General features: G+C 39.1%; 1 protein-coding gene across 2 annotated transcripts in view; it reads right to left on the bottom strand.

Moving 5' to 3' along the window:
- The window catches only part of mllt3 (MLLT3 super elongation complex subunit), a 133,070-nt gene that overhangs the window by 46,139 nt on the left and 60,289 nt on the right, over positions 1 to 26,642 (bottom strand). For both annotated transcript variants that reach the window (XM_020527289.2, XM_020527291.2), the window contains exons 4-5: positions 26,156 to 26,299; positions 17,162 to 17,737 (exon numbers count right to left, since the gene is read on the bottom strand). In XM_020527289.2, the coding sequence (XP_020382878.2) occupies positions 17,162 to 17,737; positions 26,156 to 26,299 (720 nt within the window). The remainder of the gene's footprint in view (positions 1 to 17,161; positions 17,738 to 26,155; positions 26,300 to 26,642) is intronic.

Genomic DNA, 26,642 nt, shown 5'->3' with positions numbered 1-26,642 from the left:
GTTCTGAGGAAGGGTCACCGGCCCCGAAACATTAACTCTGTTTTCTCCTTCACAGATGCTGCCAGACCTACTGAGCTTTTCCAGCAACTTTGTTTTTGTTCAATGTTAAATTAGTTTCTGGTTTTGCTCTCAGTTTAATCGAGATTATTCAGTGAATGCTATCTAATAACAGAACATAATATCGGACACCATACTCGGAGTTTTGCAAGCACAGGCTGGTATGTCAATTTACTCCTCCTCTTGATCAAGTGTTTTAAGACACCTTTTCCTTCCAGAGTAATCCAAGGTAGACTTTCCAACGATAAAAAGTTCATACACCCTTCTGACAGTCTGTAGCAAGCAATGTGTTGACTGTGCTCAAACAGCTTACTCGAAAAACTCAGCATCCAACATTCAATGCAATTCTGCTACTGGACAACATTTACTAAATAATCCTGACTGCTTTACATTAATGATTTGGATGTGAATATAGGGGGCATGGTTAGTGAGTTTGCAGATGACACTAAAATTGGAGGCATAGTGGACAGAGAAGAAGGTTACCTCGGAGTACAACGGGACCTTCAACAGACAAGTCAATGGGCCGAGGAATGGCAGATGGAGTTTAATTTAGATAAATGTGAGGTGCTGCATTTTAGAAAGGCAAATCAGGGCAAGACTTATACACTTAATGGTAAGGTTCTGGGGAGTGTTGCTCAACAAAGAGACCTTGGAATGCAGGTTCATAGTTCCTTGAAAGTGGAGTCGCAGGTAGACAGGATAGTGAAGGTGGTGTTTAATATGTTTGCCTTTATTGGTTAGTGGAGTATAGGAGTTGGGCGATCATGTTGCAATTGTACAGGACATTGGTTAGGCCACTTTTAGAATACTGTGTTCAATTCTGGTCTCACTACCATAGAAAGGATGTTGTGAAACCTGAAAGGGCTCAGAAAAGATTTACAAGGATGTTACCAGGGTTGGGGGTTTGAGCTACAGGGAGAGGCTGAATAGGCTGGGTCGTCAGAGGCCGAGGGGTGACCTTATAGAGGTTTATAAAATCATGATGGGCATGGATAGGGTAAATAGTCAAGATCTTTTCCCCAGGGTGGTGGAGTCCAAAAATGGAGGGCAATGGTTCAAGGTCAGAGGGGAAATATTTAAAAAGATACCGATAGAGCAACATTTTCACAGAGGGTGGTGTATGGAATGAGCTGCAAGCAAATTGGAGGCGGCTGGTACAATTACAACATTTAAAAGGCATCTGCACCGGTATATGAACAGGAAGGGTCGAGAGTGATATGGGCCAAATGCTGGCAAATGGGACTAGATTTATTTAGGATATCTGGTCTGCATGGAGAAGTTGGACTGAAGAGTCTGTTTCCATTCTGTACATCTCAATGACTCAATGGCTGTAAGGATTATGCCAGAAACCAATTTAGGAAAAATCCATTGGGCTTGCAGTGTGATTCATTTGGGCACACTAGAAGCTAGATTTATTCAAAGACGCCACTATTGTTTGCAGGGAAAAATAATGTCCACAAATTCCTCAATGAAAAAAGATGTAAAAGGGCAAATGAAGACAGCCCCAATCAATGCATCATTCCCAATGACAGCATTCCAAGTTACTTATCTGGCTTTAATTTAATCACTTAAATTAAGACAGCCCTGGCTGCATGTCCATCGTCAAACCAATTAAGCCCCCTGTTCTTAAACTGTTCAAATTGCTACTCCTTTTCTAGAGCTGGTTTTCTTGCACTTAAATCCTGGTGAGTGCAAGACAAGATGCTTCCACATCATTGTCTCTTTCCAACAATATAGAAGTTAAATTGCAGAATTAGACCAATAAAGCAGTTGAACTGAAAATGCTGAGGCTCCACCATATGATCTTCTCATTGAAAATCAATCCTTAAACATTCAAAGATATCAGTTCAATAAATGCAGCTAAAACGATAGATGCACTTCATAGATTATCATAGGGAAACAGGCCCTTCGGCCCAACAAGTTGACACCGACCTCACAGCATCCTACCCAGAACCATCCCCCTATAACCTAATCTTCACATTGCTGAACACTAGGGGCAATTTAGCACAGCCAATCCACCTAAACTGCACATCTTTGGACAGTGGGAGGAAACCCACAGAGACACGGGGAGAATGTACAAACTCCACACAGACAGTCACCTGAGGGTGGAATCGAACCCGGGTCCCTGGTGCTGTGAGGCAGCTGTGCTAACCACTGAGCCACCGTGCCACCCAATCTGTGTTAGTACTTGCAAACCAACACAAACCTGCCAACTGTTGTCATGACAAACCAGTGTAATAATTACATATCGGTGTGTAAAACCTCCAAAAGTTGACATTCAAAATATAATGTATGTTTCTTCCACAATCTTTAAAATTGCAGAAACAAAAGCTGAAATTACTGGGTTGAGTAATCCTTCAGCACAGTTCTGAGGAAAGGTCACTTGACCCGAAACGTTAACTTTGATTTCTCACCGTGGATGCTGTCTGGCCTCCTGAGCTCTACCAGCAATTTCTGTTTTTGTTTCTGATTTACAGCATCTGCAGTTCTTTTGGTTTCTCTTTAAAGCTGCAGAATCATGTAATTGCTAACAGAGGACTCATCTGCTTTTATACAAGGGTTAGAACTTCTTGAGCCACATAGTGACAGAGGACACGTTGAGAAATTATGGCAGAACTTCTACAAATGAAACCACTAGATGTACAACATTTGTGCAGGAATCATTCTCCCTAGCTCAGAAGAGGAGATTGCAACATACGCAGAGAATCTTGATAAAGATTGCTGCTTACCATATGGAACTTTCCGTTTCAATATAAATTGGGCCGAAAACTATCTTGCATTTGCAATCTGACAACAGTGAAGCAATGAAAATAACCTGCTTGAAACTGCAACATGTAGACATTCGGGTTATATTTTTTCACCCCTTTGAAATCAAACTGTGCAAACATCCCTACAATAAGCTTTCTCCTTCTGAATTGCATGAAGCTCAAGGGCTAAAACTTCCTTCACAGTAAATACATACATCATTTGAAATGGTTAATTCAATGAAAATATTTTCTGATGAATTTTGTAATGCAACGTTAAAATATTGCGCAAAAAGGAAGAGAACTTGATTTGCATTATCTGAATAAGATGAATATCTGAAAGGATGGGAAGGCAATAAAGCCATCAAAAAATGCGTCGGGTCTCCAGAGCCTAAGGGGCTGGGATTTTGAAGGAAGGAAGAGAGAAAAGAAATGAGGAAAAAAGCAGACACTTTGGTTTTCACACAGAGTGCACTATTATTCTACTTGGACCATAAAGCTATAAATCTGCAGCAACTTCTGCCAATAAAACTGTCACTGCACAGTGTGAAGGTTCTCTTGCTTAACTTTTTCATGCATACACGACATAAGAAATCCCGATTTTGTAACTGAAATCATTCTTGAATTTCATCAGACTTTCCCTACTGTTAAGAGTGAATGGAGTTTGACTGACTAAGCTCGGAGCAGACATCTCAGGCCACAGTTTTTTTTTTAACCACCCCCACCTTGGTACATCGATTGCTCATGTCAGCAGGAACATAAACAGGAAATAATCAGAACCCTGCAATTATCAATTTCCTGAAACAAACAAAAGGAAAACAAAAGGACACAATAAACATGGCACTCTTTGGTGGCCATGTGAGTTTCCTGCCAACAAAAGGCACATTAATCGCTAACTGAATCATAAAAGCTTGCACCTGCAAGGCACTGTTTGATGTCACTAAGAATACAAGCTTCAGCCATCCTTTCTTAAAAAAAGGATGTTATTTTCTTAAAAAGCCTCGCAAGCTGCAGTGATGGTTACAAATAAGTCTTAAAAATTTATCTTTCAAAAAAATTATTATGACTCAAGCCAGCACTGCTTTCAGCAATTGACAAGTAATCCTTCTCCATGTATGGTTCTGATACTAAAATGCATAATCCCCATTACATACCACAAAAACAAGGCACAAAAGGATAAAAAAAAAACCTTCACATTTCCAAGACAGAGTCAAGTCTATAGAGTAAGATATCTCTTTAATCAATGCAGAGTCATGCCAAATTGTCTCTCACTCTGGTCACACAACACAATTTCTACCATATATTTTGGCTTGAGTGTTCAACAACAAATCTTTATTTTTCCCTTTAGATTTTAAGCTACACATTACTAATGTGAACGAGGTAATTTGTTTCCGTGAAATTTTACATACAGAAACAGAAATTACGGAATTAATTTAACCATAAACAAGTATAGACCTGAATCTTGTTTGATTACACATGTCTACAAAAAGGAGAGAGACATTTGGTACAGCATAAAAATTTTGGGATGGACATTCAAGTTCTCAATTTTTTTTTTAGAAAAAACAAAGAGAAAAAGAGAGTAAAGCAGTTCAGTCGCATAAATCTTGAACTGAGAAACTTAAAACAATTTTTTTTTTTTTTTTTTTTTTTTTACACAATATACTTGACAGCCAATAGAAAATTTCTGCTTAGGACTTTCAGGATGCATAATGCTTTATTAATTATGCTGCTACAGTCTAATGATTTGTTAGCAAATAGGCTACATAATTTTGAGTTGTTCACTGTTCAGGTTTTATGGAAAAAAAGGGAATTGTTTTGCTAAAAGTGAAGAACTGATGCTGAAACATTTGCAATGCCATTTTCCTTCTCTTTATTCTGATACGATTATGGAGCTGACTGGAAAGAGAGTCAGTTAAGAAACCAAAGTGTATCCAAAAGTCATCATAAGTAGAAAGTGAAATTGAAGTGCAGTAAATGGCTGTATTATTTACTATGTCAAATTAATATGTGTGGTTTCATATGAGCTTGTATACAAATTACTTCCAGTTCATGTGGTTTGTAAATCAGATGTTAAATCATGGCCAAGCACTGACAATTTCCCAATTACTCTAATGTAATCATTTGCTCACTAGTGAAATGGGACTGTGAGCAGCGATCTTGCCAAAGGGAAATTGATTTACTAATAGCGATTGCAAGATCATGGAGCATCACAGAAGAGAGAGGCATTTATACAAAACCAAAACGACGTTAATGTGCAAATGTGTGCATGAGAAACCCAAGATAGGGAATCTAAACAGTTTGTGCTTTAATCAAAACAGCAGAGTTCTAGGTTTTGAAAGGCTGATTCATTCCAACACATCCTAGGTTGAGAGGTGTTAATTAATCTGGGATTTCTGCACCGCACAACTTCACAATATTGCACCTTTTATTCCCCAGAAACAAATGGAATATCAGCATTTTCCCTTGCCATGTGAAGGATGACACAGAAGACCACCATTCAGCCCAGTGAATCTGGTCTAGCTCTTTCAAAGACCAAAAACCAATCTAATTATTTAATCGCAATCCATCCCTGCACCCCTCCAGCTTTCTCCATTTCCTGCAGTTTTTCCTCCTTTGATTATTCAAAGTTGGCTTTGAAAGCTATGATTCAATCTGCATTAACCACTCAATGAGGCAGCACATTCCAAATCCTTACGACTTGCTGCTTCAAAGCTACCTTCCTCACGTTATTTGCCAATCATCTTAAATCTCCGTGCTCTAGTGATCCGCAATCCACCATGCGATCTAATTTCTCTCATCACTGTTGAAATCCTATATGATTTTAAACACCTCTATTAAGTTTCTATTCGAGCTGTTCGTTGTTGAAACTTGACTTTCTGTAGTAAGCTTACTGTTTAACTACCACCCGAAAATTGCGTTTTCACACCATTCAGTACATTTTTGCTCTTATTCAAATATTACCGGAAAGCACATAATCTTTGCACTGGGAGCATTGCTTTTGAATTACAATCCAATTGCCTTAGAGCAGTGTTTCACATTTAACTTTCAAAATTGCTAGCTTGTTACTAGAGTATGCAATTGTCAATAGATTTAAAAGGATATAGTAGACCTCTGCTCACTTCTGCATGATGTTAACTGTATTAAAGTATATGTTTCCTTCTCAAGTTAGGAAACAATTGTTTGTAACTTGCCTTGCAACCTCAACATTTCCAATTTTACGGGAATTGTTAACTTGAACTACCCAGGCAGTCATTTGGAAATACATTTATTCATTAAAAACAGATAGATATCGAAACTCTACAAAGTTACTATTAAACCAAAAAAAAACAAAGATTATAATGCAGAACTCTATCACTTAATGAGGAAGAAAAAGTACAAATCAGAGTGAGTGGATTTACTCTCAAAAATAACTTGCAGCTATAACAGCAAACAAAGTTCAACATAAAACATAATTACTTGTGTAGGTTTTCTTTTATAAAGATCACAATTGTTATCTATATTTGCTTAATTTACAAAATTAAGCACTTGGCAAACATAGTACTGGAGTAAATCTGTGCAAATGATCAGCAGTTGCTTGTTTCAAAGTTACGGCATCAACTTTCTTCACAAGAAACATTAGAAAATACCTTTGATTTTTGTTTATTGTCTACAAAATAGCTAAGAATCATAAGTGTTGCAGACATCCCAATGTTGGACAGCCAACCACAGCCTTAAAATGGTGCATTCCTGTCTGAGTAGCTGCTGTAATTAAACGTCTTTGCAAATTGTTCAGTTTCCATGTGGTTGGTAACTTAAATTTGGAATATACTACTTTACTCTTCATAACTGAAATGGTAAGGCTGCTTTAAATATCAAATTTTCATCTTTTATACTGTTCAACAAGTTGAAATTTTAGCACAGAAAAGTTATTCAATTACTCAGTATTATATTTTCAAACCTCAAGCTGACTTTATTAGAAGAAACAGTGGCAACACAATTCTTTTGTTAAAAAGGACTCAATCCTTTCAAAAGCTCGGGGTGGGATCGAGGAGGGGGTGGAGTAGAGCAGGAGCTGTTTCTGCTTTTCTGTTAATAGCTACCACGTTGGAAAAGGCCAATAAAGCTGAATATTAGCTGAAACCAAAAGATTCTTTTTCTTGCTTTATATCCCATTTTCTGCCTTAATCCATTTTCTAACTTCTCTCTCCAATGAGGCAGCAGTGTGACTCTTAAGTGAAAACATGCACTGGTGCATGCAAGAGGCAACTGACTTTATTTTACTAGAGGGGAAAATGATCAGGGGAAGGACGAGCCAAGTTCAAGCTGAAGCAGTGACAAGAACCGATAAACCCACGATGGTAATTGCTTACTTCAGATTTAGCTGCAATTGTAGTAATAACTGGCTAGAATCAGAGAGTGGGGATTTCTAGGAGAAACAGACATCACTAAAAGACTAAGTACCCCAAGTGCCATGAAAGCATGAAAGCAAGGATTGTCCACCTTTTCAGCAAATTTAATTGTGCACACTGAGTAGCACACTGACTAACACTGAGCAACACTGCACCCACAGACTTTTTAAACAAAGGAATACTTGATGACTTAGTCATCTCAACTTCCCGAGGTGGAACAGAGTAAAGTCACGTTTGGAACCACACTCATGTTGATTGTTCCCAGTGAAAAAAGAAATTTAAAATCGTTACGTTTATGCTGCATTTAAAAGATACTTGTGGTTGCATCTTGGTTTTGGATATCAAAAATCTCACAATAAATGCTTTTCTTTAAAATTGCCTTTAAAATCCAGGAATGGTTATTGTAAAAATATTTCCAAATCATCTATGGTTCATTTCACACAGTTTTCAACTGCCCAAAGCTAGATAAATATCTTTGACTACTGTCCGATGAGTCAAAATGATTAATTTCACAAGACGAGAGTGCTGCATTATTATAGATCAGTTCCAACTGGCCAGATTGCCACTAGAAAGGCAGACACATCTATCGGAATTAAAATCTTTGAAAGTAAATGCGGCATTGTGCCACGCTGGTTCTTAAATCTGAACATGTAACTCAGAAATCTATCACTGGGGCCTTAAATAATTACTAATATGGCAATGCTCCTCTCATACCTTCCGTACATTCTTGGAAAGAATATAGAAAAGGCTAGCCTCCCAACAGACAAATTAGACAGGTCCATTCTTCTCACATTCTCCATTGCAGCGGTGCATTGTTTAGTGCTTTGTCTTCATTACATACAGTGCTGATCTGAACTTTCCATTAATGTTCTTTCCAATGTCATCAATACATTTTGATAAAATTAGTTATTCCAATTTCTTTTTTGCTCCAACTTGTCCGCCCAGGATCTCAAAATGGGGAACTCAATCATCTCTCTACTTTTCAGGTATTGGTTTGGTTCAGTTGGCTGGATGGTTGGTTTGCAATGCAGTGTGACGGTCAATGGTGTAGGTTCAATTCTCACACCAGCTGAGGTTACCATGAAATATTCTCCTTCTCAGCCTCTTCCTTTGTCTGAGATTGGTGACCCTCAGGTTAAGCCATCACCAGTTCTCTCTCTCTCTCTCTAAATGGGAGATGGTAAGACTATGGTGATTTTACCTATTACCTTCCTTCTGTAATCTTCATGCCTTCAAAACTAAACCTTAGAATTAAATCACAAATGTTAGTTCTCTTTGATCTTTATGTCTTTCTAGCCTTGGTCGCACCAGCTCGAAGGGTCCTGGTCCCTCACCAAAAAACTGTATAATTAACCTTGGGCTGCTTGCTGGCAAAATAATGTCAAGGCTTCCACCTTCAAGTTTTGTATTTTATCTTTATTCTGTACAAGTGTAGTGTATAAGCAGATTTAGCCTAGAGGAAGTTTAAGGTTTTAATCAATAGAACAGACTGTAAACAAGATACAAAACAAAACTGTGGTTAATATCCAACTTATTGATGTAACAAAAATTATGCTCATTAAGCAAACTGATGTTGAAATAATTTTCAGTTAATTGGTGTCAAAAAGCCACAATCTGTATTTTTAAAAAGGACAGATTCCAAACAGGTAAATGTCCAGCTATTTTTCAGACCACACTATTGACATCACAAGTTAATTTGCCAAGAACAGACTGTTCATAAGCATATGGTCCAAAGTACAGGCCTAACATTCCTGTTTCTGAATCGGGATGAAAATCAAGTTTGGTGCTAACACAACAAGTGAATACATAGCATCGCTTACAGAGGTCCAAATCACATGCTTGAACAGATCTCAGTGTTCCTTTCAAAAATTGGTATGTAATGTTTGGCGAGAGGATGGATCCGAATTTTTTTTTCTTAAAAAGTGCACTTTATTTCTCTGTCTGGGAGGTGAAACCTAAACTAGGAAATGGTGGAGAAACAAAATAAAAAATGACGTAAAGCCTAACCTTGCAAAAAAGGAGCAAATTTGTAGTAGAAGCACGCTGTTAGAGGTACCATCGTTTTTCACATCTTTGAACTACAAACTCCAGCATTAACCCATTAAAAAAAGTAACCAAGGAAGCTCTGATTCAGCATCAAGTCATTATTTATGCATAAAATATATCTTCAATTTGAGAACAACTCATAGCAGTTTAACTTAAAAATGCAGTTCTCTTCAAAAGGTACGCTGTCCAATCATGCAAGTTGCAACGAGAATTCAAATGCTTGTGAAAACGCTGACACATTCATTCAATCTTTGAACATCAGTGCTGTAACCATGTACAAATGCACACTGCAAAATTAACAAACCAAATAAATTTGATAAAAATCACCATTAAACAATAGGATCAGGTTTCTGCAATTCAAAGAATCCGTTTGCAGTTTCCTGTTGCATACGATATTGATCTTAGGAAGTTTGCAGCAGTGTTCAATTATGTCACCAGGGAAAGAGTCAGATTGTGATCACATGAAAATCAATCATGATCTTGTGCAATAACATGTGTACCATTCACTTAATTCAAAACTATCCACACCCCCAGCCCCAAAAACACACACGTACACACGCTCACAATGGTTAAAAAAATTATGGAACAACTAACCAGGCATGAGAAGTAAATGGGTTGGCAGAAATAGGCAGGCAAATGAAGGTTTGGTTTTAGAATTCAGATTAGAACAGACATGATATCAATGTGAAGGGCCAAGATAAACAAATACACAAAGAGGTACGTAAAATTTAAAAAAAAAATTGGCATGGCAATGAAAGTTAAGAAAAAGTTACGGCGAGTTCTATAAAATTAAGTACAGGGTACAAATTTTAAGTGAAATGGCTGATAAGACTTTTAAGAAAGGCCCTCGCAGTAAAACAAGGTAAACTGGCCGATGTAAAAAAAAAACTCTTTAGTTAGCTTGGATTAACTTTTACTAGCCTTACTGCAGTGGTAATTTTTTTTAAAAAACAAATTTATTCATTGATGTTCTTGTTCTTGTTGTGTTATTGGAGGATACACAGTAAGGCGACAATGCTGACTACCAGAATTATATCGTAGTAATTCCAGGATCCTCTTGTTGGTGCCATGGTACATGATTTGGCCTTTCTGTTACATAAAGTTGCCTTCTTATTGTGAAGAAAAGCCAGCTGAGTCCTGCTAAGTTGACTAAGTAAACTATTATCAACACTAATATCAGCTTGGAGACTGTGGCCAGAAGCAATGATGTGGAGGTGCTGGTGTTGGACTGGGGTGGACAAGGTCAGAAATCACAACACCAGGTTATAGTCCAATAGGATTATTTGAAAACACAAGCTTTCAGAGCCTCTGTCCTTCTTCAGGTTTTAGTGAGAGAGGTAGTATCAGACTCAGAATTTATAAGTGAAAGATCAAAGGGTCACTTCACTGATGAGGATGTATTAAACAAAGATGTTATTAAATCTTTAATCAGTTATAAGGTTTTAACTATTAAAATAGTCCAGTTCAACCTTTCAAGTTACAGTCCTGAGAAAACTAAGGGTTTTAATCAGTGTAAAGAAGAGGTGACGTTTTAGGTCAGACAATGCAGGTTAGGTGTGAGACCTTGTTTAGAATCTGTTTGTGTTTTAGGAAGTAAAACAGAAGTTGCTGGAAAAGGTCAGCAGGTCTGGCAGCATCTGCGAAGAAAAAAGATGAGAGTTAACATTTCAGGTCCGGTGACCCTTCCTTAACTTCTGCTTTTGTTCCTGATTTACAGCATCCGCAGTTCTTTCGGTTTCTGTTTGTATTTTAGTTTGGAATCAGACTGGTTTTATTTCTAAAGTAGGAATTTAGAAAATACCATATTGACTGACTGTCTATAAATTGTGTGCATTTTGAGCACAATAAAATGTATCTCCAGAAGCAAGGGATGTTTAGTGCAGACCTTAAAAGAAAACATCACTGAGAATCTGAGCAATCTGTGGAGAACGTTACAATGAGGATTTCCACTCTGGAGCTGCGTGAAGATCATGAAAATGACCAAACTGCCTCTCACACTAAATAATTCTCATTGACAGTTAATGAGAAACACCAAAAAAAATTACCTCTCAAAACAAACTATGAGGGCAATAAAGATTGGGAAATACAAGTGGGTAGGAAGTAGCAGCAGAAATATGAAAAGATGAGAAATAGATTTGAAAAATCTAGTTGTTAAACATGGAGACAATTACCAACATCTGACAGATATAAAAATAAACCCTTCAGGGTCAGATCATTAGCTTAACAGAACGCTGTTTAGAGTCCAGTTCAACCTCATGGAATTAAGTGCAACTTTTCATGGAGTTTCTAACAGCAACATGAAAGCTGGAAAGGTGATGTTTTCAGCAAATCAACTGATTTCACCAAATGCTGACTCTGGACTGGGAGGAGGGTGGTGGTGTTGCAGAGCAAGTGGATGCTGCATTGCTTCAGACAAAATGCATTATGTTCGCGGTCTCGATCAAAGGCGTAAGGGTGACGAACGCTGCTATTTTGTCATGAAAACACACCCAGAACAAAAAAGGTCCACCTGAAGATCTAAAGCAAATGCAGAATGTTACGGGAATCCTAATCAACAATGCAGTGTCCAAAGCCATGGGTGTAGGGGTGAAATTCATCATCAGGTTTTATTTTTCTGGATGGCTAAGAAGAAACCTTAGCAACTCTGCTGACACCATCATAAGAAATTGTTACTTTCTGGAAATGCAGAGTGAGAGCAGAAACAAGTTGAGCTTGGGATGGTTTCTAAGTTGACCAACCTGTTAATTTCTGTTGCTCACAGACAACACAAATCACTTGGGAGTCACTAAGAAAGAAAATGGGTGACTTGTGAAATTTCCCACGGATAACACTGTGGGAGTTAGTCACCCATCTCTCAATCTCCGGTTGTGTATATAACCCAAAAAGCACAATGCAAATCTGAACTTCCAGACAGCATCAATGCAGTCTGAAAGAGCAAAACTTGGCCAAGAGTAGAAAACGTATTTTCTTATAGCACTAAGTCACCTCATCTTGATTAATCACAACTTTTGTATGTAGTTACTAGGTGCTCAACGTTAAAACCAAATACCACATGTTTACAGCACCCACCATTCCTTTGGAAATAAAAGTCTGCATTACCTTCAGAAGCTGCACATCTGAGTCTGCATCTGAATTGGTTTTAGCACATTTTGTATCATATTATTATATAGTGAATCACTATATATCATTAAGCAATTAGCCATAAATGTTCCTTTATTTGGCTTAAATTGAACCGCAAAGCTTTTGGGTTAGTGATGGAGAAAGTGAGAAATTTTGTTTCTTCATGCTTCCTCATATTGCTTTCTCTTTGACCTTTTTAGACTCACCTTACCACACTTCCAACTGTGGGTAAGAATGAGACTCACCCTCCAAGTTATATCAATGTCAGTAATGTGGAAAAGTATATCTGTACTTCGATCTAAAAAGAAACTTGTGGATCCCCAGTGCTCAGCCAAAAGCCTACACTCACTTTGATGAGAAAGGCAATGAACCTGATAACTGCTTTCTGTTGATTTGAACGTGCAGTACCTTGAAAGGTTTTTGCATAAATTCTTAAAAAGGGGTTAAGTTGACAGCAGCCAACATAAAGCTGCACAGCCTTGCAGCTTCCAAGCAACAGTTGGCTCTACATAGCCATGAAGCACTGTGACACCTAACAGATATTGATCTTGACACACCGATGATGTAGGCCTGGAAAAGCAGGCCCATATCACCACTTTCATGCATAGTAAATGGCAAAGGCTCACGGTTGAATCAAACAATGAAACTCTGAATATAAAGCATCCAGCATTTCAGTGTATCATTGCAGAAAATAATTTATAAATTTTCAATTTGTATAAATATTCGAAGATTTTGAACACAAGTAGGTTTGAGCTTTCTTACCGGTGTACATTTACACTTAGCAAGATTTTAGAAGCCAACACTTGAGGATTATATGATCTTAAATTAGACATTCTTCTGGTTTTTTTAATGCTGAAAAACTTTGAAGATTATTAATCCTCGCCAATTATTCAATAAAATTTCAACTATATATCTGATCATCTAGCATTGCTAAGCAGATTAACTTTTCACAAACATGTACCTCCTTTTGTTGCTACAGCAGACAAGAAAATATCAACATGTGCAATTTGGGTTACTTTAGCTATACCTTCAATCACTGGTCCAAAAAGTAAACATTTCCGCTCCATTTCATGTTAGTGCTCCTACTGGCCCATTAGAATTGCTCTTTAAAGCAAAAACAAACAATTTTTGGAATCTTCCTTTGGCTGAGGAACTCAAGCCTCGCAAGCACTAATGGCCAACATTAAATTCAAATGGTGACCAAAATCTTGAGGAAATAGAGTCTCATTTAAAAATTGTGGAGCCCAGTCTCCAGAGTTCCTCTGATGCCTCAAATTAGACATCAACTTGAAGAAACAGGCTCATTCATAGGGAGCTGGGGCTGGTTTCATACAATCAACAATTTAGCAACATGACTACTCACCTCCACCCAGCAACATCCAATCCAACACAACACAACAGGACTGGCTATTCTCTTCACTCCCATAACAACAACTCCCTGCTCACCAGCCAAGGGCTTAAACAGTCTTTCCAGGTGAAGCATCATTTCACCTGTACCTCCTCCAATCTTGGTTGTTGTATTCGCTGCAGCCAATGTGGCCTACTCTATATTGGAGAAACCAAATGGAGACTGGGTGACTGTTTTGTAGAACACCTCCGGTCCATGCGCAAGCATAACTCCAAACTTCCTGCAGCCGGTCATTTTAACACAGCGTCCTGCTCGCATACCCACTTGTCTGTCCTCAGCACACTGCAGTGCTCCAGTGAATCACAGTGCAAACTGGAAGAACAATGTCTCATCTTCAGACTAGGCACTTCACAGCTTTTTGGACTTAACATTAGAGCTCATTCCTTCAAATTAAGAACCAACTCCCATTTCTTCCCTTCCTTTTAACTTTACTTGTTATATTCTTTGTCACCATGTCCTCTCTCCCCTCTCCCCACCCCAGTGGGGCTGTCTTCTCTTTCAAGTCTGGCAGTGTTCTGTCATGCTCACATTCCGATCACTTAATCCTGAACTATCAATATCATTTCTCCACCAGCGCCACACGGCCCCCACCCATTCCACACTTCATTTCAGCTCTCGAGAAATCATTTAGACTCAAAACGTTAGCTTGCTCCCTTTCCATGGACGCCGTCTCACCTGCTGTGATCTCCAGCATTTGTTGTTTTCAGTACCGATTCTGGCATCTGCAGTCATTTGCTCCTGCCCTCTAAAAGAATTGGGTATACAATTATTACTTCTCCCTCCTTCCCTCTAGCCCTTCCTTATAATATGCAGGTGCGTGCGAGAGTGAAGAGGACATGCAAAAGCAATGACAGAGAAAAATGGAGAGTCAAATTCTCTTCCGCACACCTTGCAAAGGGAGTTGTTTACTTTGGAAACAGAAACAGAGTCAACGTTTCAAGTTGATTGCGACTCTTCTGGATGGGTTTTGCCAAACTTATTAAGTATTTCCAGAACTTCCTGTATTTATCTGATATTTGCATTCATTCATTGTATTTTTACTTTGTTACTTGATTCTATATGCACAAGTATCGTCGCTCTCTGTAGCAAAGGGCTGACAACTGATTATGACAATTCATTAGGAACATTAACATTGGTCAGCAAAAGAACACGCTGTCCCAGAGTTCACCGAATGGGAATGCATAGTCACTGCACAGATGAAATTATTTACCCATTGACTTCTGTTCAATTATTGCATCACTTTGGTGAATAACACAATCATAAACAGGAGTTACAGAAAACTTACATTGAGCCCATCAGACTGGAGAAATATCATTGAAATTTGTCTGTGAGCAAAATACTTGTATCCAGTTTTAATGTTCAGACACACTAAAAATTGAATGCAACGTACTAATTTACATCATTTATTACTTTACAGCTTTAGCTCTGGCCACTTGCAGAAAATGCAACACTACTGGCAGGGTACCACATTCATATAACACCTTTTGTAGAAATGGAAGCTTGGTAGGTAGGATTAGTTCTACAGAATAGAAGATTTTTTTTTAAAAAGATCCTTCTCAAACATCAAAGTGTGACATCAAGTTATGATTTTAGCTCTCTCCTTCTGACGCTTGCCTTTTCGTATCAACACTCAGACCAACAAATGAGTCACTTGTTCTCTTCCTCCTACTTTCTAAATGACTAAGCTTCCACATGCTTCAGACATATGACTAATAACTTTCAGCAAATGAGTCTTCTGGGCAACAAGGCATATAATATACTTCCAAACTAGCAGCTTACAAAGGAATAATACAAAACAAATGAGAGAGAGACTTTTTTTAAAAATTAAAGAATGATGCTGATGATTTTCTTACAGTCACTGAAAATACTAAGTAGTGACTCAGATTAAATTGTGTGCCTCTTTTATTGCTGTAGACTGAAACTTCTGTGAAAGCCTGAAAGATAGCTCAAATATTCCTTTTCTTTGTGGGGGTAGGATGAGGAAGCAAGTAGTATATTATTTATTGAGCATAAAGAACAACAAAGAAAAAAAACACAAATGAAAGCTAGCCTCAAAAACAACTTACAGCGCTGTAAAATATTTTTCTAAATGAAATTAGAGATCCAGTGTCTCAAATAAAATTCAACACAAGGATGTAGATACAATGGCAGCTTTATAACCAAAAATTCAGTGCGGTTTTTGACAGCTTCGCTATTACTGTAGGACACAGTGGTGTGCTAATTCGTCACACAGCCTGATTCTACTCAAGATTAATATTAATTGAGAGGATCACTCCAGTGCTCAAGCAGTCCACTGTTCTTGCTGAATAAAAGATTTGTATTAAAAAATATATTGAGAATCACTGGGAAACATAGCTCTGCAAAGTGCACTTTGCCATTGCAGATTGTTAGCTTAATGCATACTCAACATAGAACAAAACTGCAGTGGTATTTGAGCAAGACAACAAGAAATCACCAACAGAAAATCTGTTCATGTGCAGTTATAAATAAGGAGTGTGTAAAGGTACCTTCTGTGGAATATATAAAGACTTTGCAATCTTTCAACAGATGCAAGTTAGTACAATTAACATGAACCATCAAGTTGTTGAATGTCTAAGTGTGATCTGCTATCCTCAGTTGGGTCGAGAAAAGATCCAAGTTTTGAGTGTAACCTACCTCTCTCGGAAATGTGGGTAGACTTGTACATCTTTACGATTTTATGCTTTTATTTCATGGCCATAAAGTGGTTTATTTACCAGCGGCCATATGGCAGAAGAGCTGGTCGAACAGTCACCAATTTGGTTGAGAATGTTATCAATAATAAAGCAAATGTCTGCTCAAGTTCCTGCAGCTTGTCATCAAATCTTACCCACTTCATGACACACAGGGATGGAAGAGGAGACACCGCTTGCCACATTCAAGACTTGCCAATTAATCTTTTTGTATTCTGGTGACATAAGTGGGCCAACTTCAATAACTACATACATTTCACTAAAAATTTAACCATATTGCCTTTCAAAGAAGGAAAGGCAAACTTTCCGAATGTATTGGCTACAAAGGAAGAGGAACAAAGGGAGACCCCAGCTAAACACCTTGTATCAGATAGAACCATCCACTTGAAGTTTCATTTGCCTTCTCTCCTTTTAAACTTTGAAGGAGTTGCATGAACAGAGATTTAAGACTGGTTGGAGCAATTGATGGACCAATTTGTAGATATTATCTTTAATGTAATTGCAGTGGCCTTTGAAGCTCCACATCACTGCTTCAAAAACGGCTTTAAAAAGTCAATTTGGGCTTCACAGAATAACATTTCTACTTGAGCACTAAGGGCCATAAACTCTACCTTATAAATGTACATTTAGCAAAGAGAGACTCCCCCAACCCCACTACTCACATTAAATTTTAGTACTCGTACTTACCTCTGATTTAGAGGACATATCATCTAATGCAGAGTCATTTGCATCTACAATGTCTTCAAATGGTGGTAAACTGGGCTTCTTTTTCTCGATCACCTCATTTTCCATTTTGACCTTTGCTGTCTTAACATGTGATTTGTCCTTCACGTGTTTCTTTTCAGGCGGAGAAGCATTAGAGAAGCTTTTAAACAAAAGTTCCGAACTGTTTTTCTTTCTTTTCTTAACTGAAAGCTCATCAGAGTCTGTGTTGGGAAGTCTCTTGGTCGGAGCCTTAACATCTTGTTGTATGCCGCCTGTCCCACTTACTGGGTTGTTTTCCAATGATTTTGGTTCTTTTGACATTGGTTTTGGTTCCTTAAATGCTGTCTTAGGAACAGTTTTTTCATCTTTTAGTGGCTTGCTTTCTTTGGGTTTCTTTGAGAGCTCTTTGGAAGTTTTACTGTGTTCCCTGGAAGGTTCTTTGAAGGCACTTTTGTGCTCTTTCGAGTCTTTCGATGGTTTGTCCTTGTGCTCTTTTGTAGATTTGTGTGGCTTAGAGAAGGTGTTACTGCTGTTTGTGGCGCTGCTCTTATTTGGATCCTGAAAGATAGCAAAGAGAGAAAAAGTTTTATAAACCTAAATGTGGAAACGTTTGAGCATAACAACATGGAGTTATAGAGCGAAAGTAGGAAAATTAGAAACAAGTTTGAGTTTCCTGACAATATGCTGGCATACAAGGATAGCTGGAAAAGTCAAAATCACACACTAATGCACTGTGTATACAGCATAAAATTGTTTGTTCACACATATCAGGCATTGCACATTAATAATAATCACTTAGGAAACAGTGAACAATTCTCTACATCCATACAACTGTGCCATTTTCAGTGCGTTTAGTAGGCATTTATTAAGGGAAAAAATCCCCATTGGTTTCATCAATCTTCCAGCATGCCTAACCTTCCTTTCTTTTAAAAGATACATTTTTCACACTTTACATTTAAAAGGTGACATTAAATGGAACTGTGACAGATAGCACTGAAGCATACGAGATGCCTGTGGTCTAATGGCATGGCGTATCGTCCAAGACAGGACATAGGGAAGAATGGGAAGTCATTCCTGCTTCAAGGTAAAATTAGTTCCATTTTTGTTCTACGGCTGTTATACGAGAAAGGAGCTTAACACAGATTTGTCATCAACTTGCAGCGTGCATCAAAACATTTAGAAATTGAGATAAAAATGCTGTTGCTGAAACCTATTAAATGCTTGACACCGATCATTCTCCCCATAAAAGTTTGAGCAAAACTCACATCTGTTTAAAAATAAGGGGGGGAAAAAAAAAATCTGGTTTCCCAGGCACACCTTGCTACCACCCGCCTCAAATTCTAAAGCTTCTAAATCTTGGTGACACTAGTGCATAGTATCTCTGGCAATAAACCACCAGATTTCAGACCACACACACACATACACACACACAAACACACACGTTGTGCGTGACCAGTATTTCTAATAAAGAGAGACAGAGAAACTGTAATTAAAATGACATTATTGGGCATTTTTCATGTTTTGAATTCAGAGGACCAAAACATATTTTATGACTACTCTCGTAAAAATCGATATGCATTTGTTTGAAACTTTTGAGGTCGAGCAGGCTTGGTTTTATAAAACCAGAAACAGATTTCCATGACTCGAGTTTTCTGCAGTAGCATTAAAGCACGACTACAGAATGGAACGTTATCAAATATAAAACAAATTACAAATAATACTTTAGTTAAAACATGGTGGCATTGAATTGAAAAAATGCCTAATTTTGGACAAAATACAAACAGATTAAGCAGATTTCATAAACCAACTCTTATTCAATTTTTTGACAGAAATTAAGACATAGTTAAGGCAGCATATGGTACACTTGCCTCGATCAGTCATGGCACAGGTTATAAGAACAGGGAGGTTATGCTGGAGCTGTACAGAACTCTGGTTAGCCCACAGCTGGAGTACTGTGTGCACTTCTGGTCACCACACTATGGGAAGGATGTGATTGAACTGGAGAGGGTGCAGAGAGATTCACCAGGATGTTGCCAGGGATGGAGCATTTCAACTATGAAGACATTGTGGATAGACTTGGGTTGTCTTCTTTGGAGCACAGAAGATTGAATATATGTGTGTGTATGTGTGTGTATATATAGGTATATACAGAATATAAAGTGGCATGGACAGGGTGAATAGAAAGCAGATGTTCCCAAAGATTTACAACAAAAGGGGCATAATTTTAAAGTAAAAAGCAGGAAATTTAAAGGGCATTTGAGGAAAAAACCTTCACGCCCAGAGGGTGCTGAGGGCATGGGAGGGTAGTGGAGTCAGGAAACCTCACAACCTTTAACAAAGTATTTGGATGAGCACTTGAAGTATCATAATTTTCAAGGCTATGGGCACAGAGCAGGAAATGGGGCTACTGCAGGTAGTAGAATATTTTTGTGCCATAGGGCGGCACAGTGGCTCAGTGGTTAGGGTGGGTTTCCTCCCATAATCCAGAAACACACAGGTTAGGTGGATCGGCCATGCTAAATTGTGCATAGTGTCCAGGGATGTGCAGGTTGGGAGGATTAGCCACGGGAAATGCCAGGTTAGTGATAGGGTGGATCTGGGTGGGATGCTCTTTGGAGGATCGGTGTGGACTTGATGGGCCAAATGGCCTGTTTCAACACTGTAGGGATTCTATGATTTCTGGGGGTACAGACTTGATGAACCAAAGAAAGCCTCTTCTGTACTGTATTGATGCATGAAATTAACTCTCATGATGAAAAGGGAATGGAAGCAAAGTTGTTGAATACTTTTAAGGCAGTGATAGCTAGACTCCTGAGAAGCAAGGGTGTGAAAAGGATTTGGGCATAGCCAGGAATGTGGAGTATCGATTATGATCTTATTGAATAGGGTTGGGTGCAGGGTCAAAGGGTTGAGCCACCTACCCTACTGGTAATTTGAATATTTGTAAAGAGAGTCTGCTTTTACAGATGAATCCCCCACTGCCAAGCGCGAATCACTCTGATCAGAATTCAGTACTGAATGATGATCCATTGGTGGGTACAGCCGGGACCAAAGTCCGCTGCAGGGCTGTACAGTGAAGCAAAGAAAACTGGAAGACCAATGGTGATAGCAGGTTTAATATTTTGGGGATTGGACAGGTATTTCTTTCATTACCCAAATGAATCCAGGAGAGTATGTTACTTCCCTGTTGCCACAGTCAAGGAGGTTACTGAATGACTGCTTGCTGCAGGAGAGAATTCCACGGATCAACAACCCTCAAAAATATTCTCATCTCAGTTCAAAAGGAAAACCATTTCTTGTCTCTTTGAAAACTGTATCTTTTAATTTTCTTTTGTTTTTGATTGTGGATTGAAATGGAACAAGGATGGTGGAAGGAAATTCTGCACCTTTTTTTTTTAAGAAAAAGCAAGCTACTGGCACTTACAATAAGTGGTGCTTGCGTTGTTTGTTCAATCACTGGGGGCAAGTTTAGTTGTTGCTGAACTGGAACCAGGGAGTGCGTACCAAATGGAATTCAGTAGGTAACGACTAGCTGATTGGTCTGTGGAACGGAGGCCGATCGTCGATGACAAAGGCCTTCTACCTGCCGACAACTGTGAGATTGGCTCCCGAGTGGCTGAACAGCTCATGGGTGAGCACAGCATAGCCAGAAGGCTTCGGACCTCTGGTCAAGTGTGGCTGCGGGTCTATCTATTGTTTAAAAAAACCTAAAGCCTGAAGAAAGCTCATGTATTACCCCCTCACCAGTTACTGTAAGCTGTTGTTTTTAAACTAAGTCATCGGAGACTTGATAATTGTGAACTAGTCGCTCTGTACCTCCTGGAAGCAAGTGAAAGTACCTGGAGAAAAGAGATTGCAGAGCAGAAAGCCCTGGAAAGCCAAAATGATCATCTCAAGTGAATCCTGTGGGCGGAGACCAAAGAACTGCATTCCCACTCCTCCCTGCCGCCCATAACAACCAATTGTTTTTGCACGTCTGGCTCTGTGTGTATGTACAGTGAGTTTTATATGGGGAGGGGTCAGAGTTTTAACCAACAGAGCTACGTATCAACAGTTCAGAGCTGTTTATCCGTAGCTAGAATCTGCTTATTTTTATTGCATAGTAATTCTTTTCAAGTACTTAAACCTAGTCCATGCTTTCCGTCAACCGGGGTCTGAAAGGACTGGTAAATTGGAGAAATTTGGGCACCGCTGTAAAATCTCGAACTTTATCACGACTCTGGGAATAGCAGGGCTTGATATCCAGTGTGCTACCTCAGGGAGACATGACAGTTCTCCTGCAGGAAATGTACTCCCACCATCATCATGTCAAGTCCCCACCGGATCTGACTTATTTCAATTATCACCTCTCATTCTTACAACCTCCAAGGGGTATAGGCATAACCTGTTCAACTGCTCTTCAGATAAGCAATTCAACCCAGCAATGACGTGAGTGGACCTTCTCTGAACTGGTTCTAATGCAATTACATCCTTTTTCCAAAAAGAAAGGCAGGCAAATTACACATGGTTCTCATCAAGGCCCTGTACACTACAGTAAAATGTCCTACTTTCCATGAAGCCCTTTATAATACACAGTAACATTCCATTTGCTATCCTCATCACTTCCTGCACCTCCTTAGCAACTTTGAGATTCATGCACCAGGTCATCCAGACCCCACTGTCCTTCAAATTTCTGCAATCTCACAGTATTAAACAAAATACCACTTTTCTATTCTTCTTTCTAAAGTGGACAAGTTCATGTTTTCCCACGTTACAACAAATCTGCCAGTATTGCTTTTAATCAGTTCACCTAACCAAACTAAATCTCTTTGGAAAATAAAAACCGCAAGAACTGCAGATGCTGTAAATCAGGAACAAAAACAAAGTTGCTGGAAAAGCTCAGCAGGTCTGGCAGCATCTGTGGAGGATAAAACAGAGTTAACGTTTCGGGTCCGGTGACCCTTCCTCAGGTTTCTGTTTTTTTTTTAAAAACTTTGTTTTATTTTGGGGTAGGGAAGTTGATTGTCAAGAGGAAGCCAAGAGTGTCCAAAGGGATTTAAAAACAAAGTTGCTGGAAAAGCTCAGCAGGTCTGGCAGCATCTGTGGAAAGAAATCAGAGTTACCATTTCAGGTCCAATGACCCTCCCTTACTCTACAGCCCTGAATACAATATGGGGAAGTGAAGGGATTGAAATGAATGGTAGCTAAATTTGAGAGCAGGAAAGTAACAAAAACAGAAATTACCACAGAAATCCAATATTTGAATACAATATCCCCTTGAAGTTAACGAGCTGCATGATTTGAAGAAGAAACAGAGAAAATAGTCGATGAGGGATAAATGGGTTTGCAAAAGCTATTTGGGAAAGTGTCACATAACAGACTTGCAAATTATTTTAAGGAATAATGAGGGACAGCATTTGGATGGATTGGACATTGGCTGAGTGACGAGAGAGAGAGAGATTAGTGGCTCATAGATGTTTTGTGGTGGAGTTGTTCTCCCCACCAAGGGTCAAGAGTTAGGACCCTGCTCTTCCTGATAAATAGTCATGACTTAGACTTTCATACACAGAGCACCATTTCCCAATTTGTGGATGGTGATTTAAACATGGAAGCATGGTGAACTGTGACAATGGATAGTGCAGAACTTTAAAACAAAAAGATATGTTGGTGGAATACACAAAAGCAGCAGGCAGAACTTATTGCAGAGAAATGTGCAGAGATTCATTTTAGCGGGAAGAACAGAGATAATATAAAGGCACAGTTCTAAAGAGAGTACAGGAGCAAAGAGAGTTCGGTATATGGCCATTAATCATTGAAGGTGGCAAGACAGGTTGAGAAAACAGTTAACAAAGCATACAGACTCCTAGACTTTATTAATAGAGGCATGGAATGCAAAAAGTAAATTGTGTTGAATTCGTAATATAGAGCACTGGATTAGCATCAGCTGGAGTAGTGTATCCAGTTCTCATCTCCACAGTTAAGAAAGGATGTGAAGCATCGGACAAAGTGCAGAAAAATAATCACAATAATGGTCCAAGCATGAGGAACTTCAGCTACAGAGACAATTTGAGACCGAGACTGTTTTCCCCGGGAAAATTTACTGAGGTAGTCAAAATCATGAGGAGACTGGACAGTGTGGTTAGGGAAATACTGGTCTGATTGGATTGAGAACTACAGGACAGAATCAAGGGAACTGACAACAGGAGAAAGGGAGGTAGGAGGAGAAACCTTGATACATTACTTATGTGTGTTAGGGAAGGAAATCTGCCACCTTACTTGGCCTGACCTACATGTGTCTTCGGTCACACAGCAATGTGGTCGCTCTCAACTGCCCTCTGGGAATTATGGATGGGCAATAAAAGCTGACCTAGCTAGTAATGCCCAGATCCAGTGAATGACTAAAAGAAAAACACAGTGAGTGGCCACTATCTAAATGCACTGCCTGACGTGTACAGGGTTAATCAAACCATTTAGCAGGGAGTGGATGATAATCTGAAAAAGAACAGGATTTCAAGGCGGCCATGTTTCAGTGCAAGGTTAATTCCTCCCTTGGAGAGCCAACAGAGAGACAACAGGCTGAATAGACAACCTGCGTTCTGTATCAGTTTTGTGATATAAATGACCTATACTTCAGTGTGTAGGACACAATTCCAAAACGTGATGATAACAATACTTGCAAGTGTAAAGAGGAAGATAAAAGATTTCAAGATGACATAAATAGCTGGCAGGAGCAGACATACCAGCTGGAATTTATTGCAGAGAGTATGAAGTAATACATTTGAGAGAGAAGAAGTAGTAATATAGAAATGAAGGGAACTATGCTCAATTGGTGTAGGAACAGAACGACTGGAGGCCAACTGTGTACCAATCACACAAGGTTGCAGGTCAGCTTGACAAAGTGTTAATAAGGCACGAGAGATCCTGGGCTTTAAAACTCAAGGCATTGCTTGGAAAATTGAAGAACTTATGGTCAACTCCGATGAAACACCGATTTAGCCTCAACTGAAGTAGTGTGTCCAACTGTGGGTACCACGCTTTCAGAAGGATGTCAAGGCTTAAGAATGGGTACAGAAAGAATTTTCAGAATGATTCGAAGGATGGGGGATTTCATTCAGATGATGGGGTTGAAGTTTCTGGGCTGCACTTCTTACAAGGTAAAGAAGTGGAGAGGAGATTTCATAGAGATGACTAAAATCATGACCGGTCTGGATAAACAGAAAGAAAATTTTTTCCTGGTGAAAGTGCAGATAGTCAGATTTTTTTTATACATTTATGGGATGAGGACGCCGCTGGCTAGGCCAGCATTTATTACCCATCCCTAATTGCTCAGAAGGCAGTTAAGAGTCAACTACATTGCTGTGGGTGTAGAGTCACATGTAGACCAGATCAGGTACAGATGGCAGCATCCTTCCCTCAAGGATATTAGTGAACCAGATGGATTTTTTTTGACAATCGACAATAGATTCACGGTGACTGATCGACTCTAATTCTCCTACGACTAAGCCTATTTGTAGCCAACTTGCCAACTCACCATGGATTCTGTGATTTGATCTTCTGGACCAGTCTATCATGAGGGACCTTGTCAAGTGTAAATTCCATGTGGACAACATCTGTCGCCCTACACTCAATCACCTTCATCACTTCTTCAAAAACCTCTACGCAATTTGCGCATGACCCTCCCACCCCCACTCAAAGCCATAAGAATCCTTAACAAATCCATTCTTTTCCAAACTGAGTAAATCCTGTCCCTGAGAATCTTCTCCAATAACTTCCCTACCACTGAGGTAAGGCTTATCGATCTATAATTTCCTCGATTATCCTTCTTGCCTCTTTTCAAGATTGTGAAATTTTAAAAAAGGTTAAGGAGGAGAGTGAATTTGGTGTCAATTAAATGTAAGGTACAGAGGACTGGTCTTGACGCTGCAATGAACATTCAATTGTTCTACTGCTGTGCAACCTCACTTGCTTTCAAGTTTCTGGCGGTTGATGAGCAAAGTGAGGCATTTGTACCCCTTGCAATTCCAAAAACATTGTCGTTGACTGCTTGAAACTACTAAAAATCCAAAACAATACAGTGAAAGTTAATCATATGCATATTTTCATATGCATCAAATATTTGGTCACTTGGAAAACAGATATTGCTTTGTCATTTGTTCTCATGATTTAACTTTCTTATCAAGTACAACATCTCAGGAGGACACTGATAACCATGGATTGTAACTTATATTGGTCCCTGGCATACCTGGCAAATATCGCAGTGGTTTGCCATTGCCTTTTGCAAACTAGGCTAACCAGGAAACCCTCCCACTCCTACCACCTGTCTTGGAGGGTACTGGAAGGATTTACAGGCTGAATCAACTTATTTTGTAATGTTACAAATGCACCTTGCATGCCCATCAAACCCTAGAGTGCAACTTGACTAATAAGCCATTGATATTCAGGATTCTTAAGGAGCTTGATAGGATAACTGCTGAGAGGATGCCCTTATGGGAGAATCTAGGACCGGAGGGCATAGTGTCACAATTGAGGGGTACCAATTTAAGACTAAAATGAGGTGGAAGTTCTTCTATTAAAGGGTTGGAAATCAATGCCACAGAGAGGTGTGGCATTCAGCCTTGAACAGATACAAGACTGTAAGTGATAAACTCTTGATCAGTATGGAAATCAAGGGTTTCGGGGAGTGGGGTGGGGGGTGCAGGCAGAAATGTAGACTGAGGAAAGTCAGATCAGCCATGATGTTATTGAATGGTGGGGCAGATCAGGCTTGAGCAGGTGAATGGTCTTATGGACTTAGATTTGAGTACCTTCCAAACATTACCGAGTGATCAGATAAGTCAACCTGTCTCTATACACATCTTCAATAAATGACTCCCCACAAAGACAAGTCCAGGTCACTGGATTTTAATCTATTTACGACCATTCAGCAAACGTACATACTCATTTATTTTCACTGCAGGCTTCCTAAGCAGTAATATTCTAAATGAAACAAGGACATACCCCTCCTGCTTTCAGCAATTTTCGACGGAATTCCTCCGTTGGGTTGTTGAAAGTGAGTTTTTCACATCGGAGGTGATTTACAGGCGGATGTCCTTCAAGGTGCAGGAATAAGTCATAATCAAATCGTACCTTCTTGGGCTCTTCCTGAAGAAAAAGGATGTAAAACTCAATGCTCAAGGTTAGTATGAAAGATTCAAACTTAGACTCTTATTCCCCTATCTATGGCCAAACCAATTTTGTATTCAACTTGCCAACTCACCACGGAATCCATGCGATTTGATCTTCTAGATCAGCCTACCATGAGGGACCTTGTCAAAATGTTAATTCCATGTAGACAACATCATCTGCCCTACACTCAATCATCCTCATCACTTCCTCAAAAAAACTATCAAATCTGCAAAACAAGACCTTTGATGCTCAAAACCATGACTATTCTGAATAAATCCATTTTTTTCCAAATCTGAGTAAATCCCATCCTTAAGAATCT

Source organism: Rhincodon typus, chromosome 3, assembly GCF_021869965.1.
Source record: "Rhincodon typus isolate 14 chromosome 3, sRhiTyp1.1, whole genome shotgun sequence".
Classification (NCBI taxonomy): Eukaryota; Metazoa; Chordata; class Chondrichthyes; order Orectolobiformes; family Rhincodontidae; genus Rhincodon; species Rhincodon typus.
The sequence above is the reverse complement of the archived record's forward strand: the minus strand, read 5'-3'. Positions and strand labels throughout refer to the sequence as shown.